The sequence below is a fragment of the Cyanistes caeruleus genome, chromosome 1, assembly GCF_971803275.1.
Source record: "Cyanistes caeruleus chromosome 1, bCyaCae1.hap1.1, whole genome shotgun sequence".
In the NCBI taxonomy this organism is placed as follows: domain Eukaryota; kingdom Metazoa; phylum Chordata; class Aves; order Passeriformes; family Paridae; genus Cyanistes; species Cyanistes caeruleus.
In genome coordinates, this window is record NC_141701.1 from 66812843 (window position 1) to 66832849 (window position 20007).

The window sequence follows — 20007 nt, forward strand, 5'->3', positions numbered from 1 at the left end:
AGCTACCAAGCTATCCGTTCCTCATTATGTTACTCAGAGCGAGAGATGTGCTTGGCATTTGCCACAAGCAAAAATCATCGCAATCTCTAGTCTGAGAGCCCAGAAGTACATACAGAAAGAACAGAAAGCCAAGGAAAGAGGAGCAGTTCTTGGGAGAGCAGCAGCTTTGTAGGCTGTATAGCAGGTTTTGTTTCATAGGTTTCTGTGTTACCTTAGTGCTTAACAGCCGGAGTAAGGGAACTGCAGAGCACAAATTAGTGATAAATGGCTAACAAAAAAAAAAAAAAAAAGTAAAAAGAAAGAATCTGCCAAGAAGCTTCACCTCCCAAGATGCTGCCAAGAAGCAGCATCTCCCTGGTGTTGTCAATTACTGAGACCTTTATTTTTAGTAGCAAATGTAACTGAAAAGCTGTTTGGCAGTCTAAAGGAATTTTTTTGTTTTGTTTTGTTTTAAAGAAAGAAACTTGAAATAAAGCACCAGATTTCCAGAAAATCACCATTTCAGGTACCTGGAAGAGGAATAAAACTCCAAAGAAGAGCATCTGCAGACTTTTACTGCACTTTATGCTTATGCTTTAGGTATGGTGTTTAAGTGTCAGGAGAAAAAGAATACCTATAATCTAGGCATTCCAATCTCACTGTCTGTGACCTGTTTTAGAAGTAAATGTTTGAAGATACATTTCTTTTAAAAGATACAGAAGAGCATGGAAATGAACACTCAGTGTTCAAGGCCCTGCATCATGGGAGCCCAAGATAATGTACTGCTGTACATTAGAAAACAACTGAGATGGAAAACATATGTTTTCATACAAAGAATGTGAAATATATTTAATATTTATTAAGCCTATTTTCTAACGCTCTGGAAAAGCTGAAGATGCTTCAAACTGGAATAATCTGCAAACACCAGTCTTTACCAGGCTTGGAGATTTGGAAGAACTTCTGAGGGACCAGCCAGAAGTGGAGACTAAGTCCACAGTGACTGGCCAAGAGCCTCAAGAATAGAGGTTTGTGAGCTGAACTCTCTGGCATTTGATTTAAGACACAGAGGTGAGACCATGAACTCCTGCTCCTTTGGCAAGCAGTGCCCCGAGAAGGCTTTCTGTGCTGGGCTGACTGTACTACTGTTTGACTGTCAGGCCTGGGGGAACCATCTCCTGGCAAATGCATCAGGAGAAACCCACCCTGGCAAACACACCAGCAGGATATTTTTTCTGGTAGTGAAATGAATTAAAGCTGGTGCTGAATTTAGGAGCTCTTGGCCTTAGAAGTTACGCTCCTCCATGATCTCCTCTACCAACAGCCTTGATCAACAATGCAAACACTTCATCACCAAAAAGAAACTATGAGAGGGTGTGAAGCTCTGCAAGTAACAGGTTTGATGGCCAGTGGCAGATTTCAGGCTGCAGTTTCAATTTGAGTGACTGTCTTAGAGTCTGACAAAGCAGTCTGGCTAGACAGAAATATCCAAGGTGTGAGCATAAGGCGTGGAAATACAGACTAGTCTTACAACACCTTCTGCCCCCAGCCAAAGGGCCAACTTGGAGGGACAGAAAATGCTTTTCTTCCTGATGTGTTTCTGTCATGCACTGCTCTTCCCCTTTGTTCTTAAAATTTATAAATTTATGAGGTTATGTGAGTGATTATTTTTTTTTTTTTTTTTGTATTAACTAGGGAGAAAGAGTTAATTGGTGATTTAAGTTGTGAAGAGTGGGAGCAGTGTATTCACGGAGCAAAGCACTCTTTGGCATAAGAAAGCAGGCAGACTGGATTATACTTCTCACGCATTAGAAGCAACTTTCACAAGCAAAGATACAAGAGAACTGACACGCTCCTTCTCTCCCAATGAAGGGCTGAACAGAAAGTGCCCTGCAATTTGCCCTCCTTCAGCAGGATTCCCATGGCTGCAATATGCACTTCAGAAACATGGCTCTCCACAGGGGACCCAGGGAAATGAGAGAGAACAACAGCATTGCAAAAAGTTGCCAAAAGGCTGTAGCTGTATTTAGAAACAGTAAAGTAAGCCTTTTCTTCTGCTGTACAATCAGAAATATATAGATGATGTGGATTTCAAAGACCAAAATCTAGCTACTTTTGCACAGACTTATACTGCTCTTATGATTCCCTACTGATCTCAGCCAAAGAGGGTTTTAAAAGTATGAATGTCAAAATGTCAACCACACTGCTTCCATCCACCTAAATTGTAGCTCTTGTTTACATAAGCAATATGCAGCCAAGGGTTTGAAAGGCCTGTCAGGGCATTTGAATGGAGCATGAATCATTGCACTGGGCACTGCTCTAAATGTTGCTTCTTCCTTCCTCCTCATTCTCAGAGGTCAGATAAATGGTACCAGGACCTGCATCTGAAGCTCTTCCCTGCATGATAAAAGACAGGAATCTTTCTGTGAAAGCTTTGCATAACTGTAGCATAAGCTGAAACCAGAAAACACACCTTAGAGCTAACCATAGATACCCATCTGCTTCTTATCAAATGTCTTCCTCTCTGCCCCTCCCCACCTCCCCATCTTCTAACTTTTTTTGGGTGTTTGAATCCATGTAAATTTTTACCATCAGGAGGTAGGACACAGTGTTTACATAATCTGAGTAAACACCATTCATAGAAGATGTGAAAACCTCCAGAATACTTTCCATTTACTAATTAGTGCCAAGTATTGCATCATGCACTACATGGCCTACTCTACAATAAGCGAATTCCATCTGTCAATCTCTACATGGACAATTTTTCAATGGGTATCTTTCAGGACAATGAAATTAAGGAAGGCTTCTGCCCTTCTTCAAAGCAGTCAATTCTTTAGAAATCTTCTGCAGAACTATGCATCTGCAGTGGCAGCACTGTCACAAAGAATAAGAGAATGCAAAATGGCAATTGAAACTGTAAACCTAATTATCTTTAAAGAAATAACTGCATCTATTCTGCAGACAACACACAGCTATGGTGTACACACATTTTTCACACTTCTCAGACACATATACAGGAAACATCCGGCTGTAACAACCCTCAAATGTAAAAACGCAGAAACCCTGGTGAGTTCATGAACTATCATGAACAGCAAGCTGCAAATTTAAACAAGAATACAAAGATTTTTATCATGTGAGGTGGAAAGCAGCAAACATAACCTGATAGAAAGACAGAGATGTGACTCTGAGCACTGTGTTCAGTCATAACACGTAAGAGAGATCTGATGGTTGAAGGTAGAGCACTTTATAGTTTCACAGAAAAAAGAAAGATGAGGTGTATTGGCTGGAAGATGCTGCTAGAAAAACTGGCTTTAAAATATAAAATATTTTCTTAGCAGTGATAATAAATATTGGAATGTTTTCAGGAGAAATCATGTGCTGCCACTTGAAAACACATGAGAGTACAGGGGTCTTTCATTTAGCTTCTGTGAGACCCATTGTAGGTCACAACAGAGGATTGCAGAGCTCCCCTCTGGCCTGACTCTCCATGAATCTGCAAATTTCACAGCTTTATCCTGTGGGGCCAAGACATTTTGGCTCCAAACCAGCAAGGCACTTACACACATGCTGAAATGAAAGGTGGCTTTCTTTGCTGGATCAGGGCCAGCGCCATCAGCCTCTTGCAGGACAAGCCCAACCATCTTTAGTCATCTCAGTGTCTGACCACTTTGGGGTTTCTTTGCTGCAGTGGCAATCAGAAACTTAGAAGAGCAGAGGCTTGGAAATCTTCCAAAGCAGCGGGATACTTTTAACTCTTGCTTATCTTGCATCAATTTTGCTGAGGTAAAGGGGGGTGAATATGCTGGTTTAGAGTTTTTTATTATATTTGCACTCAGCAATAATTTAATTGAGATCAGGAAACACCAATCAGGAAAGACACATTGAGGCAAGGTACCCCAGGAAGATGAGCAAATGAAAATCAATGCCTTTCTCCAAAGAGAAACTTAATGTAATTACTCACTTGAAAAAAAGGATTAAATCAATACCTCAGGGTTAGAAATACATGTATGCTGGAAGAACCTAACTTGAACCATTCTGAGCAGTAGTCTGGAAAGGATGTGAGGCATTAGGTAGGTTCAAACACACATACACACACGAACACACATACATATACAGAAATATGCCAAAGAGTCATTAACAAAAATTAACTGGAATACAGAAAAAGGGTCTTATAAAAAACCTTAAGTTCAGAAAATAGGGTGGAGGATGCCGTTTTTATGAATTAGAGGCCAGTTTGGAAACAAACAATCCAAACCCCATCTGGAATAAATGGCTATTTTAAAAATGACTGTATTAAATTATTGAATGAAATTAATTAAGAACTTTTTCCTTTCCTTCTTAAAGTCAGCATAGCATCCCTTGAAACTGTCATTTACTCTCAGGTTGTAACAGATAGTTAATTCCTGGTGGTCCAAACATCTTGCCAAGAATTTCTTTCATGTATCCATAATATTTTTCTATATTTTTCTTCCCCTAGTACCTTACATAATTCAAAAGAGAATTTTGATTGTTCAAAATAATTTTTTTTGCCAGTTTGGGGTTTTTCTCCCCTTTTGATTTTTTTCTTAAAGCAAGCTGATAACTGGTAGGTTACTAGGAGTTTGCTTTAGCTACAGAAAGAAAAGGATGAAATACAATAAGATATATCACATATTTTCAAGAAAGAACAATATTATGGCCTAGGAAATTCTGAGCTAAGCAGATTTCCAAGATTTTACAGATGATTTATGATGATAAAAGTGAAGATAGATCTGAATTTATTTTTAAAAATGAAAACAAAGAAAATGTTTTTCAATTCACCTTGTAATACTTAGAACTGCATATGTGTAGAGCAACTCTGCTTTATCGATTTAAGTGGAAGAAACAGAAGTAGGATGGAAATACACCTAGCTTTTAACACCAAGTCAAACAGAAAGGCTTAAGAATGAGTGGAAAATGATCACTTTTTTTTTTTTTTTTTTTTTTTTTAATTTCCCAATGTTAGAAAAAATCCAGCTAGAAGCTATTTCAAATACTCATTCAGAACAGCTTACATTTATCTTCTTCATCCTTGTCTGCAAAGGAACTGTTGTCAAAACATTGATTAATTTACAAACCTGTCAGATTTGGTCTCCTGAGGCGGTGACAGAGTTGTCCCATAACGAGTAGTGGGTGTTGTTGGGGCACTCACACCAGTGTAAGGTCGTGGAGAAGAATAAGAGCTGCTGCCATAGCTATTGTACCTGAAGAAATGGGAAGAAAGGTAGGAGAAAGGGAGAGACAGAAAGAATCTGTCAGCAAACAGGCATGCAACAGTGAATCCTCTTATTTACAGGGTGGTAGTGATCCCATACCCCACAACTTTTCAAACATTCACCTTCTGAGAATGTTGCTCTATTTCCAAATATGCAACCAATCATGTACTCTTAATATCAACCATGGCATGAACATACATGATGAAACAGTGAACTGTTGGTTAGGAAAATAATGAGAAATTTGCATAGTCCTCACAAGTGACAACTCAGAACAGGAATACTTGAATTACTGCTCAGTTATTCAGAATTATTTGCTATTTTGGGAGCTGATATCCAGCCATTAGAAAAGGGATCAAACCAGCCCAAGACAGCAGTATTCATATCTACTACAATTAAGGAAAACGGCAGCACTCCTGAGACATGATCTGAACATGGGCATCCATGACTTGCAAATGCTTGCATTTTAAATGGAATAGCAACCACATTATTTTCAATTAAAGGCAGCGGTATTTTCTTTCCCCTCCCCCAACATAAGTAATAGCTTATGTGCCATTTCTTACAATGTCTGTAAAAAATCATCACCATGGTTAAAAAGACATGTCTCCGGAAGCACGGCTTTAGAAATTTCTATCAGCCCTTCTCTCCATTAAAAAACCCCATAAACTTGCTTCACTTCAATGTGAGCTTGCTGATCAAAGAGAAATTGTTTCCAGGACTCCTGGAACGACCACCTCCCCAGAGTCCCTTTTATCAATGTTTTCATCCTGGCTCCTGTACTGAATAGAAAAGGCAGTTGTGTTGTTTTGCTGTGCCTTTTAACCATTGTACTTAAACAGCATGTCAAGAAAAGATTCTTGATTTGGGAAAATGTTATTTCTCTCTTTAATATTGTTCACAGACAATGCCATTTTCCCACATGGAAAGCGTATGAGTCTCTGAAGATCAGTAGTCTGCAAGGCCAACTCATCCAAATGAAAAAATTAATTTCAAGAAATAGAGCAACATCATTTTCCTTATAATAATTCATAAGATATGATACTATATCCTCTGTCACCATATCTTTTCTTTGCTGCTTCTTCCTTCGCACACATCAGCACTCAGTAATTTCACTCAGCAATTTTATTTGAAAAGCCTGGTTGGTTTCCTTCAGCTCCATTTAGCACACTCATCTAGCCATGCAAAATTTCATTCAAAGTTTCAAGCTTCATTCCTTAGGGTTCAACAGCATTGCTGCCTGCCAAGGCCCACATTGAAATCAGAGTAGATTTCAGCTAGGTGCTTTTACAATGGAAGGGATTGTGCTTTAGAGAACATGTCCTCTTGGATAGCAATTTCAGGTTAATGCTTTAGAAAATATCTCCCCTCTCCAATCTGTTTTTGAGACACTATACTGACCAGCAAGAGGGGAAATATTTTCAGAAAAAAATTCTAACATGCATGTTTCTGAGCCACAAAAGGAGTTTTGCAGGAAATAATTGCTGTCTGGGCCTTCTTGCCCTAAAAGAAAACTAACTAGAAACTGGAGACAGTGGCCTGCTGGAGGCTGTGTAACTGGACAGTGTGGAGCTTTACTGGTAGCAGAGACCTGGCTTGGGTCTTCTCTCTGACAGGCTCAGCCCAGGAAACGTTCTGACTGTGCCTTTACTGAGTGATGAGAAAACTCCATTGTCCTGATAAGAACTCAGAGCTCATTTGGTATGTTCCTGACACAAAAACCTCCATTTCCATTTCTGTCAACTGCAAGGAGACCTTATTGTCAACCAGTACATGTGCTTTTCTTCTCTGCCCCATGAAAGAGCTGACATAGAGCAGAACCCTTTTTCAGACCAAGGGTTTTCAATTAGTCCAAAGATAACACTCATGAAAATGGAGGGAACACACCTCCTATGGAGTCAGGCCTACAACAACTAAAAAATCAAATTCAGAGGGACTGGTCTGGACACAACACCCTATCAGATTTAGAGGAACACTTTGTTGCAAGAGTAGGAGCAAGGCAAGACCAGAACACCAGGGTAAGTCGGCATGCTGTACACAAAGTTTATCATCTTTCTAACCTTCCTCTGGTACTGGCTATTGCTTCCATTTTCCCTTCTTATTTCATGTACCAGAGGAGATGCAATAGTCTTATCCAGCAGCATTCACTCTGAAGACATTTTCCTCTTTTATGGGCATATTACAGACTTAATTGTGCAAGCTTTGTTCTCCTTTTCTTTCAAATAAACCCAGAAGAATCTCCATCCTCACCCCTACCCTTGAATCTCTCTACAAACTGGAAGCAGAAAAGATGGTCAGAGGGGAAAAAAAAAACCAAAACACTGGCAGGAATGGCAGGTATTTATGAAATTTACTCTCCAAAGTATAACAGCAACAGCAATGGGAGACCAATAAATAAGTGTGAGAGGTCTAAGGGAAAAAAATGCATCAATCAAGGAAAATGTAAATTTAGAGGAATTCCAGTGTTCCAGTTGCAGGTAAAGGAAAAATACGTGAATTAACTCCCTTTTCAACACCTACTTGGATTTACAGTCTTTTCAGAAAAATGAAAAGGGGACCAACCACACCCACCTATTAGGAGAGAAAGATCAAAAATTAAAAGGGTCAAAGGAACCAAAACATTTGTTCACATGCAGAAATTCAGAAGGACTGCTGGAGAGAGGAAGAAATAGATACGCATGCAATATAAATATACATTGTCAGCACCTAATTTAAAGAAAACTGAAAACTGTGAGAGAGAGCAAAAAAATCATCGACCTCTTTTCAAGGTGATTCTCTATCATTGGTTTTAGTACTACTTACTGTCTATCTCTTTTACTTGAAAAACAAAAAACTCGACAAAACAATATATATATATTTTAGATGGGTAGGATGGGGAAATTAAAAACTAAGAGAAATGCACGAGGAACAGGAAAATTCAATAGATGCTGTGGAGATAAAACTGAGTGCAATGTTACCTTTATAAATTTTTTATTACAAGCATGAGCTGAAATTGCACATGAGATGGACATGCACTGTAATCAAACAACAAATTTAGGATTTGGCTTTCAGCCTTTGAAGCCAGGACTTCACCCCTGAATTTCAAGTGCTGATCTGACCCCTTTTCGTTTTATAGCAGAAGAGCCCCATTAATTTTCATGAAAACATGTCTGCAAATTACATTGTTGTAAATGAGAGCAAAATGGTGCTCATTTTTGTGACCTCCCAAATCATGGGTTATTTATCCACTGCTCTATAGAGGAGGCCAGGATATTTATTAACTACAGACCTGGAAGAAGAGTAATGATGTTAGCAAACGCAAGGAGAAAATATCAAATCAAAATACAGGCTTACAGGGCTTAAATTAGTACAGTACGTTCTGGAAATAATTACCACTGTAAAATTCTTGAGAAATGTTATTTATTTATCTAAAAATTATTGTTAGCTATATAAAATCTACCTGTTTTCCCTCATCATTTCTGCTTCCTTCTCTTTCACAGATGCTGGAGACTCTTCAAAGTCATACGAGAAGAGGTGAAAAGGAGTGTGCGGTACGTAAGGTAATTTCTCCACTGTTGGAGATGCTTTTGGAGTAATGGATGCTGAGGAATTTTGGGGAGAGCTCAGCAATGCTGTTGCAGGTGAAGATGGTGATGAAAGGACAGAATTATGATGAGAGACAGAGGAGTCAGGCACAGAAGAGGAGTTGCTAGAAAAGCTCTTTGCTCTAGAGCAGGCGAGAGGCCTCTCAGCTGGAGAAATGGCACTGGAGACAGCTGAAGAGTCAGAACACTGTGAAAAGTTTTCCTTCACAGCCTCATGCACATCTGGAACCTCACTGCAGGGGGAAGAAATCATTAGAAAGGGAAGCAGAGAGAAAAATGGAGCAAAGGGAGGTAACAGATAGTAACACTTGCAGGGAAAAAAGAAAACTAAGTAGAGTTAGACAAACAAAAATTTCCAATATTTACACAATCATTGCATCTTTTTAAGTAAAGAGAACTCACATCTTTGTATTTCACTAGGATTCTTCTTGGGGTCGGAAATACTGGGGAAAAGAAGCAACTAATTCTAAAAGAAAAGAGGTTATTTAACCTATAGGCTTCAGAACTAATTTTTATGAGTGTTTTCACATCTATTTACAGAAAAATTTTCCTGTATTTCAAGTTAGGTTGTAAACATCGTCAGTGCAGTACAAAGCGGACTGAGCCCACTGGAAAACACTCCATGGAGACCAGATGCTTCAAGATACAGTCTGCATGACTGCTTCTCCAAGTCCAGATATCTGACTATAATCCTCTCTGGGAATCTGATCTTTTTGCTAAAAATGTTCATCTAACAAAGATGAAAGTAAAAAAGTACTCAATTAGCCCTGTTCTGTTAAAAATCAAGTTTAGAATGATCTCAAAAGCAACACCTTACCAGATATTTGTCTAGATATGAAAGCTCTAATTTCTGATTTCTCTGAGTGTAAGCATTCCATGCTGGTCTTTCATAGAAACTTGCAGAGTTTGCATCAAAGGAAACAGAAAACACATCTGCTTTGCTCTACTGAAGGCAGATGTTGCTGAGTGATAGAAGGCACAAAGCAGGTGAAAAGCCATGGGATCTGCACTCCAGGGTGTCTGTTTTCACTACTAACTCCAGCATAAACACTGTGCATGGGCTTTGGGCTGGATCACTTGGAAAGTGGCTGATTTCATTCTCCCAAGACCACTTCTGCAATCCCTCAACCAGCATGGAAGACACAGTCCTTGTCTGAGGCCTGTGGGCTTGGCACAGCATAGGCAACAAAAACACAATTTATAAACACAATTTATATTAGATATGCTGGGATATTATGCAGTTAATCATCAGGTGTATACCAGGTAACTGTTCTCACAATGGAAAATCTGGAAACCTTCATCTATTCCACCTATTGACAGGAGACACTGAAGCCAGGCCAGTCCTACCTGACAGCATCTAAGATGAATAGCCAGGTTACAATTAATTTTGATTATGCTACAGAGACAGTGAAAGAAGGAACTTAGGAAAGTCATGAGAATATCACCCAGTTGTCTTAAAGAGATAATTACCTTAAAAAGACCAGTGACCTAAAAACACCTTATACTCTTCACGTGGCTCTTCCTCATTTTTTAAAGCAGTATTCTAGCATACTCATGAGATTTACCAATAACTTGTGTCTTCACTTTTACTTTTAAGAATCAGATTTGAGGAAATTATCACTTAATTTTGAAATTTCAGGCAGCCATTGGCAAGATTTGCAGACTGGAAGATAATAAGAACAACAGCACAGTATTTTCTTTGGAATCCACGCATTAAACAGTTTCCTTTTTTCCTTCTATCTAGTGTCTACATGAATGTGGTTTATGTAAAAAGAAAATAAAATCCAATCTCATTTGCTGAGATTTAAAGCCAAATAATTTAACCTAAATCAAATGGCTGTCTGGAACAAAGAATGTATTTTCTTGTTTTCAATTTATTAGGATCAAGTGGCCAAATGCCAAAGACATATATGTATGTATCTCAGAAGAAAGTGGAAAATTTTACAAGAGAATTGATAGGTGATGAAGAATATTGGTTGGTGATTTGCTCATGTCTGTATATACACAGATGTGCAGGCATTTATAAAATTATATATATATATAAAATATATCTACATATGTATCAGTTTTTCCTCAAAATAGTTCTTTGCTAATAAAACATGAACAAAACTTCTATGAAATCTTAGGCAGCATTCAAAAAATGTCAATTTACTGCACAGCAACAGATATTCCTAATAAAGTAGTATTATGAAGATAGGGATGAAAACCTAATCCTCAGGTAAGCATCGGAGTATTTCATCATTGCCTTAACTAAGAAGTTAAACCAAACCATGCTTAAAGTTATGCTTTTCACTAAAGCTTTTAGGATATGTGAGCATTACATAAAGGGAATGAGTGAGGACAGTTCATAGTGCATTGAACCTATATAATTAAACATGTTTTCATTAGCACTGCCAGCCCCCAGCCCGCTCCCCAAAGCTTTTAAACACAAAAACATTTCCTTGGGGGGTGGCTTTAACAGGTGATCAAGGAATGTGAGTGGAAAGGTGGGTGCTGCTGCACACTGTGCTGGTGAGTTCACATCAGAGCCTGAAAAAAAGGTGGAGGGACAATGCCGATTCCTGGTACCTGGCTTTGACCTGCCTATTGGCCTCTTCCTCCCCCTCATCCTCAGTATTGGGCTCTGTGACTGGCTGTTCTTCTTCCTCCTCTTCATACTCGTCCTCTCTGAGGTCAGACCAAGGAAAGAGGCATGCAGTGGGATGGAAAGAAAGAAGGTGGAAGAGAAAATAACATGAGTCCCCCAAAAAATAAATGCAAAGAAATTAAATATGGAAGGAAGATACTGATGAAGAAGGAGTTATGGTCCTCCTATGTTAGACAAAAAGCCACCTATAACTTCCTGCTAAGTATGTGTTTGCACAAGGGTAGTTACCGAGATAAAACTGCTATACTCTCCTCTATTTACATTTTTTACTATTATTTTAAAATTCAAAGCTGCCATTGATTTTTCTTGAGCTTTGCTTTCCATTTTCAGCTGTCCTACCTGCAGAGGCATTAATGAAAAATATTCATGACAACAGCTATGTTCAACTCATTAGTCATTAAGTTGTGTCTTTTTGGCCTAAAGGGCGGTACGCACTGTGCTGGCGTGGGTCAGCTGGCGCTGGACATCACACTCTCTAAGTTAACCCAAATAAAACATTCCTGCTAAGTAACCAATAGCTCAACTGAAAAACAGAACAGGGTGAACCACTGAGCTAGAAATAACAGAAACCAAATCAGTTCAGGACTATTAGCAAATAACAATATTTAAGTTATCAGATGCCAGTACATGAATTATTTCAGTAGAGTCATTAGTATGGTCAAAGCAGGCTTCAGTTCAGCAGTAATTCTGGCAGAAGAGAAGTGTAAGTCATGCATAAAGCCTCCATAGCCTATAACCACATAAGTAAAATAGGAAAACTATATTAAACATAATGAAAAAGGCTACACTACTACAGTGTAGCCCTCCTGTCCCTCGTATCTATGCTTTTCACCTTCCCAAACCAACAGACTCACACAAGATGCATTTGCAGTTGATAGAGCTCTCCACTTGATTTAATGATGTATATACCATTAGGTTATGCTCCATGAAAAAAGAAAAACATACAATCAGTGATGAAGTTTTTAAGACACTCGTATCCCTTGCATTTTCCTGAAAGCTTGTTTTCTCTCCTCTGATTCTGAAGGGATGCTCGGTGGATTTTTTCCATTTAGAATTAGTTTCCATGTTATAAGGATAATAAATATTTAGAGTTTGAGATCATGAAATCATTGAGTGCAATGCAAAGGGTGAATCAAAAATTTGTTGAATTTATATAGAGTTACAGAATAACCGGGAAAATGACAGAGCCTGGAATATTTTCCAATATTCTGGCAAACATTTACAAAGTGAACACCTTCAACAATTCCTAAAGTGGCTTAGTGACTTACCCATCTCAGTTGTCATCTCTTCATCTCCCTGTCCTGCCCACAAATATATACCTCCCTTATACAGACACCTCTCAGTTTTCACACATTTACTCATTTACTGGAAAAAAGAAAGAGTTGAACCAGGGAGCATTCATATAATCCCTTCTCCTTACTCAAGGTTTTCTACTTCCTGTGAAGGGAAACTTCTGTATCTGCTTGTCCTACAGCATTCAGATTTGGGAAATAAGTCATGGAACTCTGTGGAATCATACTTCTCTGTTTAGAGCACAATGCATGCTATAAGGCTGGCAGCACAGCTATTGCTTATATGAACAAGAGGGGTCCCACTATTGCTGTGTTTAAAGCTTCTACCAGGATTCCACATCAGTGATGTCAAAATTTCTCAATTCTCTCAAAATGCCAAAAATCATTAGTGAAATACTCATCTGATATGGTGTATCTCATAAATTTGAAAGAGTTCTTTGAGAATTTATTCGACCTTATGAGGGCATGGCTAAAACAAGAGTTTACACAGCACAGAGAAAGGAGCTGAAAAAAAATTTAGAGATTCCAGAGAGATCATTCTTCTGTCAGGCCAATGACTCCTTCCTTAAGGGTCCTTGAGTTCTAGGTCAAAATCTTAGAGGAAGCTTTGATTGGAAAGCTCTTTTCCTTTGCTAATATTAGGTGTAGGAGGGCAGCAATTACATGGCAAATAGTTGGAAAAGCCAGAGGAGGGATCTGGCTCTGTGTGACTTGGTAGCAGAGATGATCAGTGTGCACAGAGGCAGGCACACTCTCCAGTCTGGGGGAGCCAATGTGGTCAAGGCAAACTTGCCCAAAGGAAATAAGTGTGTGCTTAAATAGGGGAGTGTTCAACACTCTGAACATCCTGTATTAGCAACTCACAGTTTCAGAGTCCTTGAGTATGCCCAGAAAGGGGCTCAGATAAAGATCAAATGAGAGGGGTAAGCTCACAGGCAGGAATGATGTGCACTCTTATTTTAACCAAAGCAACAGTGGCAGTCATTTCAGTCTTGTTAGAGTACAGATATTCTGTCCAACGAAACAGGTAGTACCTGCTAACTAAATATTTCCTAAAAGGTAGAAGAGGAAAATTTCAGTGTGAATATTTATTAAAATGGGAAAACACCAACTAGAGTCAGATGCTCAAATACAACAGCAGATAGTAATTTGAGAAGTAATCTCTACTGTTTAGAGTTATGTGTTCATTTTTGTATGCAGTGGAGAAGGAGTAATGTGGAAAAGCTCATTGTCCCTCTCACATACAGATGCAAATTTGGAGTCAATGAAATAATGAAATTAAATAATGAAAGAGGACTCATAGGGAGGTTTCCAATTAAATGAGGTTGCAGAAACCAGCAAGGTTTTAAGTAGCGCAGAGGAATCTATCCTGCTTACAAAAGGCAAATATTTATCCAGTGGCAGGGAGGAAGGCCTTCAGCTAATGCTGAAGGATCAGATATATTCAGCTAACCTTAAGGCTGTTCCTGGATTATTTCAGTTCCATAATAAAAGTATCAGGTTAGAAATATTTAAACAAAAGCTTTATAGCACTGAAAACAAACTTCAAAACAATCACTCTGTTTATTTTCATCCTTAGAATGGATTACTGCTACAGGTTAAAAAAACTAAACAAATAAACACCACCCCCCCACCCCAATTTTCATAAAATGTATTATTGGTCATGGCAACTAACAAACATCTTCAAAGACGCAGGTTTTGCTCAGTTATTTCAACTAAAATTTGACATGAAAGTATTTATAGCCCCTTAAAATAATATGCATGTTAAAAAAGACTATGAAAGTGCAGTTTATGGAGAGAGAACCACTAGGACAGCAAAATAAAATCTTAACAAAGTGTCTAGAACAAAATTGTTAACTTTTATCCTTTTTACAATGAATAAATTAAAAAAGACAAAATAAAAAGAATGCCAGAAAAATTCGTCCTGCTGATTTAATAAATAGCTATTCAAACCTGCAAAGAGAAAAGCACTAATAAATACAGACTGGTGAAAGGAAATTATAACAAAGGCACTCTCCTACAAGTTTAGGTGAAGGCAGGGGCAGAGTTCGTGAGATGCCAGGCCTTGCACCTCACACACACCTAACCTAGTCCCAGTTGGATGATTTTAAAAGTAAGACACGACTCTGAAGAAATGGCTCTTAGTCCACAAGACTAAAAGCACCAAAACTTTCTCTTTGTCTCACAGGACCCTAGAGCTGAGCAATGTGTACAAGGATTTATGTAGTCTCTGTCTTCTCAAGGCTCTCCCCAGTCTCTTTGTCACCTGAGTTTTGATGAAGGCAACTTGAAAGAACTTAGGATTTCTTTCTAGCTTGTAGCCCAGAAACACAAGTTTCTCACTACCCGCCTCCAAAAAAATTCCAAAGGCAGAGCTAAAAGAAAAATCAAAGGCTGTGCTAAAGGAACAAAAAATCTCCCAACAAACAAACAACCCCAACGAAACCGAACAAAAACCCACACCAACAAAATAAGCATGAGCACAGAAACACATTTTGTTTTGTTTGGTATCAAAGGAAATTTTGAAAAGGTAAGATACACTTAAAATAATTTTAATTTAGGATGAATTTAAGCAGTAATGAACCAGAATATAGAATAATAGAAAAAAATACCAACTTGCCATAATTAGGCCACCAAGGCTTTGGTCTGCACATACAGTGCTCACAGAAGTTAACTCATGAGGTCTAGTAGACGATCTTTAGATGTCTTCCAACACAAACCCATTCTATGATTCTGTGACCAGGACTACTAGCCACATTCAGTGAAACAAGACCACCATTACTCATTTCACAATATTATTTTAAATTGAATACTATCAGCTGATCTCACATATTTTCCTTTCAAGGTTGTTTTCCACTCTCCCTCCTGCAAACCTCTGACCTGTTTTACTTCTTGCACAGCTGCATCCCTGAACTCCAAGTAAACAAAGAGAAACTGAAAAATGTTCCACCAAGGAAAGCTATCTATAAGTCTCAGAGGATGTAATTTTATTTTCTCTTGTTACTGCTTGCCATTTCTTCAATTTATGAGTTTGATTCCATTTTTATAGCTTAGATGGCACAATTCATAGCCAAATTCCTAAATCCTTGTAAAATAAACAAATGCTTTGGTACACTTGTGTTTCTTCTTCATTTCTTCTATCCTAGCTGCCAAAACAGATTCAACTAGTCCTTTAGGTGATAGCTAAAAGCAGTAATAATTAAAATTCAATGTTTATAAGTCTGTATAAAGATATGGCAGTACACTTTTCTCCTCCATTAAAAATAAAACTAAAGAAACCACCTATTAATCCCACTACCTATTTCTATTCCACTGCAGTTGGTGCAACTGTGTGAAGGTGAAAATACACAAAATTATATGGATAACAATGTACTTAAAAAACCTCAAAATTTGACCTTCTGCACACAGGAAGACTAAGATGAATAATTACAAAGGTCAAAAGGAAAATGATCCTGATATTTCTGCCCTGAATAAAGAAAACAGTTCAAACAAAAAGTTGAGGAAATGACAGATTATATGAAGCACAAGCACTCGCTATGCCTTCATACCTGTTCTTTATCTTTAGGTTCCTATTACTTTGTTATCCCTCAAATATGATCAGTAACAGCTTTTCACACCTAAATAATACCTAGGCAATACCTCCACACTTGTTTAGCTGCTGCAGTTGGTTTATATAGGACACATCAAAACAGAGCAAGACAGCAGAGCATTGCATAGGATACTGGCAAGGCTTTGCCAAGACTTCAAGAGTGACAACTCTCTGATCATTGAGTATCATTGCTGTTCTCACATTTCTAAGAGGAGAGAGGCAAAGAAACAGAATAATGATGCAGATAGACTTTTGGAGCAATATATAGTGAAATACAATCAGAAAGAGACAAGAAATGTTGTTTTCAGAACTTGGAAGTGCATATTGGTTAATACCTGAAGGCCACTGTTATTGACCCTTCAAAGGGAAATGACATCCTGCCAAGCTGCTAGCTTTTTTCCTCCCACATTTCATCCTATGTGTAAAAAACCTTTCCTGTTCTCAGAGGATCATTTTTACAAGCACTGAGGACACACTGGAGAGGTGAACTTTCTAAGGCATGTACACTCCAGTGTATAAGACACAACCATAGAGATCCAGAGAAATGCATTCATACCCTGGTTTGGCATTGTATTTCCTCAGGTAATTCATGACAGCTAAGCACAAGTGGAAAAACACAAAGTAAAATAATTAAGGTAAGTTGTGATGTTGATTTGATTTAATTTCCCATGCAGCTATATATTTAAATAATCTATTTCAACTTCAGTGCTTTCTTCACTCCTTCTGAAGTTCAAACAGGAAAATCTGCCATTGCCTTTACAGCAAAGTGCATTGCTGTTAACTGGACTCTGCATGTATACCAAGCATAAAACATTTCCTTTCAGCAAAATCTGCAGTCAGAAAAGAGTATCCATACTAGAAAACCTGACACACCTACAGAGATGTTTTAATTAATATAAAAAGAGCTGATATCAACTTGAAAAAGTAATAGGGCCTGGGCCGGAGATACTCATCAAGTTGTAAATTTTAGATATTTGTGTTATTATTACTTATTGGGTCAATAGTGTGTCAATCCCTATCTATACATCAATGCAGTCCTTTTTTATGGTATTCAAAAGAAAATTTTTCTTAACCTATCTTATGTCTCTTCCTCTTCTACATTCCTTACGAGAGCTTCCAAAATATTCTTACAAAGAGTAAGATTACGAATTTCACGCTTTTAGAGTTCTCCTTTAGAATCTGTTTGACTTCATGCTTCAATCCTACCTGCACAGGAGAAATTAATGTGTTCCCCTGCTCCAAACCTAAAACAGCAGGTTAGATTTTTGTATGGTATTGTTGTCAAAGACTAAAAAAGATCTGATGCTATGAGTGGATACTACCTTGGATACCTTACCAAGCTATTTCATTTCATAGAAAAATCTTTCCACAACCTCTTCATTTTTTATATCCCATTTCCATTTTCACCCATACCAAGCAAACTGTGAAAAGCGTTATTATCTCGCTTATAACTGATCACATGCCATTCAATGTCAAACCACACCCAAATGCTAGATATGCAGCTTATATGTATATGTGTATCTCTGTGTGTATGTACATGTGTTAAAGAGATTCACATCCACAGATATGTGCCTGCATATTTATCCTGGAAATGTTTTCTTTGTCTAACTTCATGCCTCAGTTGTTTTAAATATCCAAAACTAGGAACCAGAGATAAACATCAGGGAAAAAAACCCCAACATGTGTTTCTTTCGATTACAGCAATAAAAGAGAAATTAACTTCTTCTCTCATCTTTAGCAATCTATATCACAACCTGAGTCTTCAAATGATGACATTAGGTCTCCCCACTTTGCTGTTTCATACCTAATCAAACTGCTCATCAAATTTGACACAGACGGCAACTCTAAGAAATGTGGAACAAACCATTCTAAATAAAATAAAATAAACCCCACCCAATACTGCATCTTTAACTTATAGCCATTAAGTATTTATACAATCAAATATTTTCTTACAGTATTGTGGAAAGTCACTAGAACTTGAAACATCATGACAAAAACTAGAATTTTTCCATAGTAAATGCTAGAGAAAAAGAAAAGATTAGTTATGGTTTGGGATGTCTGAAAACATGGAAAATCATGATAATAAAAAATGAAATCTCAGCTGTATCTTGGACAAAACAACCCTGCAGTCCTGGCTCTACATGAAGCAATTTGAACAATCAGTTAATGGGGCCTAATAAGCAAAATAAGTTCTGTGCTGTTGGTTAGAAACTCAACAGGAATCCAAAGCTGAGCAGAAAAAATCCTTAGCATCAGAGGGTCAGCTGTATTCATTGTTTTCTGGTAAAACCAAAATAGCATCATGATCTCTGCCTGCATCTTGGCAATCCTCAAACATCAGAAACATTCATTTTCTAACAAACAGGTCCTTATGACTTCTCAGCACAATTTTCCTTTATTTAGACAACTATTTCTCTGTATTTTTCTAAGACCATAAAGGGTATGAAAGACCATGAGCCCAGGGTGAACTGTGCAATGGAGCTGTGTCCAGCTAGCCTAGAAATGTGTGGGAAACTTTGGAATTCCCTGTGCCACTCTTTGCTCAGAGGAAGAGTCCCAACAGGCTTCCAGACAGGACCCTAAAAAATACAAAGTTCATAGATAAAAAATTCCCTGTTTGCTTCTCTGTTGTTTTTACCTTAGCAAGATAGCTCTCCTGAAGGCCAGCTTTCTTCAGATTGAAAAATCTGGAAACCTCAGGTGGACCTAAACAGCAGCTGGATCTTCCTCATATCTTTTTAGCCCTGTGGTCTACTACTTTCTAAGAGAAAGCTTGCTAAAGCCAGCTTCGGTCACTGATGCAGAATGCAGGCTCCACTCTAGTAAGTTCTTAAGACGGCAGTCAGTTCTTTCACTTTCTAGGTGTCACACATGGGAATACTGACAGGAAAGCTCTAACCAAGGCCGGGTTATATCTAGATGAAGATATTTAGTGCTATAAGATCAATCTTAGCAATTCTTTGGTGGTTTTTGATAATACAAAACAAATCAAACCTATGGATATAAAAAGCAGAGACTCTAGTAAAGAGAGGTAAATACCTAATCCTAGCTATTCACAACTTCATAAATCTCAGTCTTTGACTGTAGCTAATTCCATAGTGATGGAGCCATTCACTCAAATGCTGGTAAGAGATGTCAGAGTAAGTCTTCCAGAAGCTCACTTGAATGTATCTGCTAAGGACTGGCTGCCACGGCTCTGATGGGAGAGCCAGGGCAAGAGATGAGTATGGTCTCTGCGTAGTACTGAAGAAAGAGAAATGTACAGCTAAATGTGAAACATTAATTTGAAAAACTGTGAGGAGCATTTGTTTCTCGGAGAAGCTGTACATTTGTTTCTCAGAGAAGCTGTGCAGCGCTCAAGACAGCACTGAGAACTTCTGAGGCAGGTTGCCTTTTACTGTCTGAAACCCAGTCAGGATGAGACTGAAAGACAGAGAGACAGAAATTTGCTTTTTAATGCTTATTTAGCCAGAAATCACTGCATACAATAACAGCATAAATCTAGTGCAAATTCCATGCCACTCCTTACATTTTTCCCCTGACTTTTTCCATGGTGTGGCTGGAAAAAACTAGCTTTACTTTAAAAAGCAAAAAAAAAACCAACCAAACAACGCAATCCATGGAAGAATGTGTTTAAAAGTCTACTGCATAAGAAGCAGCATGCTAGACCACAGACTGAGAGCACTCAGTC

General features: G+C 38.2%; 1 protein-coding gene across 16 annotated transcripts in view; it reads right to left on the reverse strand.

The window, feature by feature from the left end:
• Window positions 1-20007, reverse strand: part of FHOD3 (formin homology 2 domain containing 3) — a 372401-nt gene that overhangs the window by 83718 nt on the left and 268676 nt on the right. For 9 of the 16 annotated variants that reach the window (XM_086896989.1, XM_086896986.1, XM_086896970.1 and 6 more), the window contains exons 11-13: window positions 11357-11455; window positions 8644-9021; window positions 5073-5198 (exon numbers count right to left, since the gene is read on the reverse strand). In XM_086896989.1, the coding sequence (XP_086753115.1) occupies window positions 5073-5198; window positions 8644-9021; window positions 11357-11455 (603 nt within the window). The remainder of the gene's footprint in view (window positions 1-5072; window positions 5199-8643; window positions 9022-11356; window positions 11456-20007) is intronic. The other 7 variants (XM_086897050.1, XM_086897029.1, XM_086897020.1 and 4 more) reach the window with 2 other exon arrangements.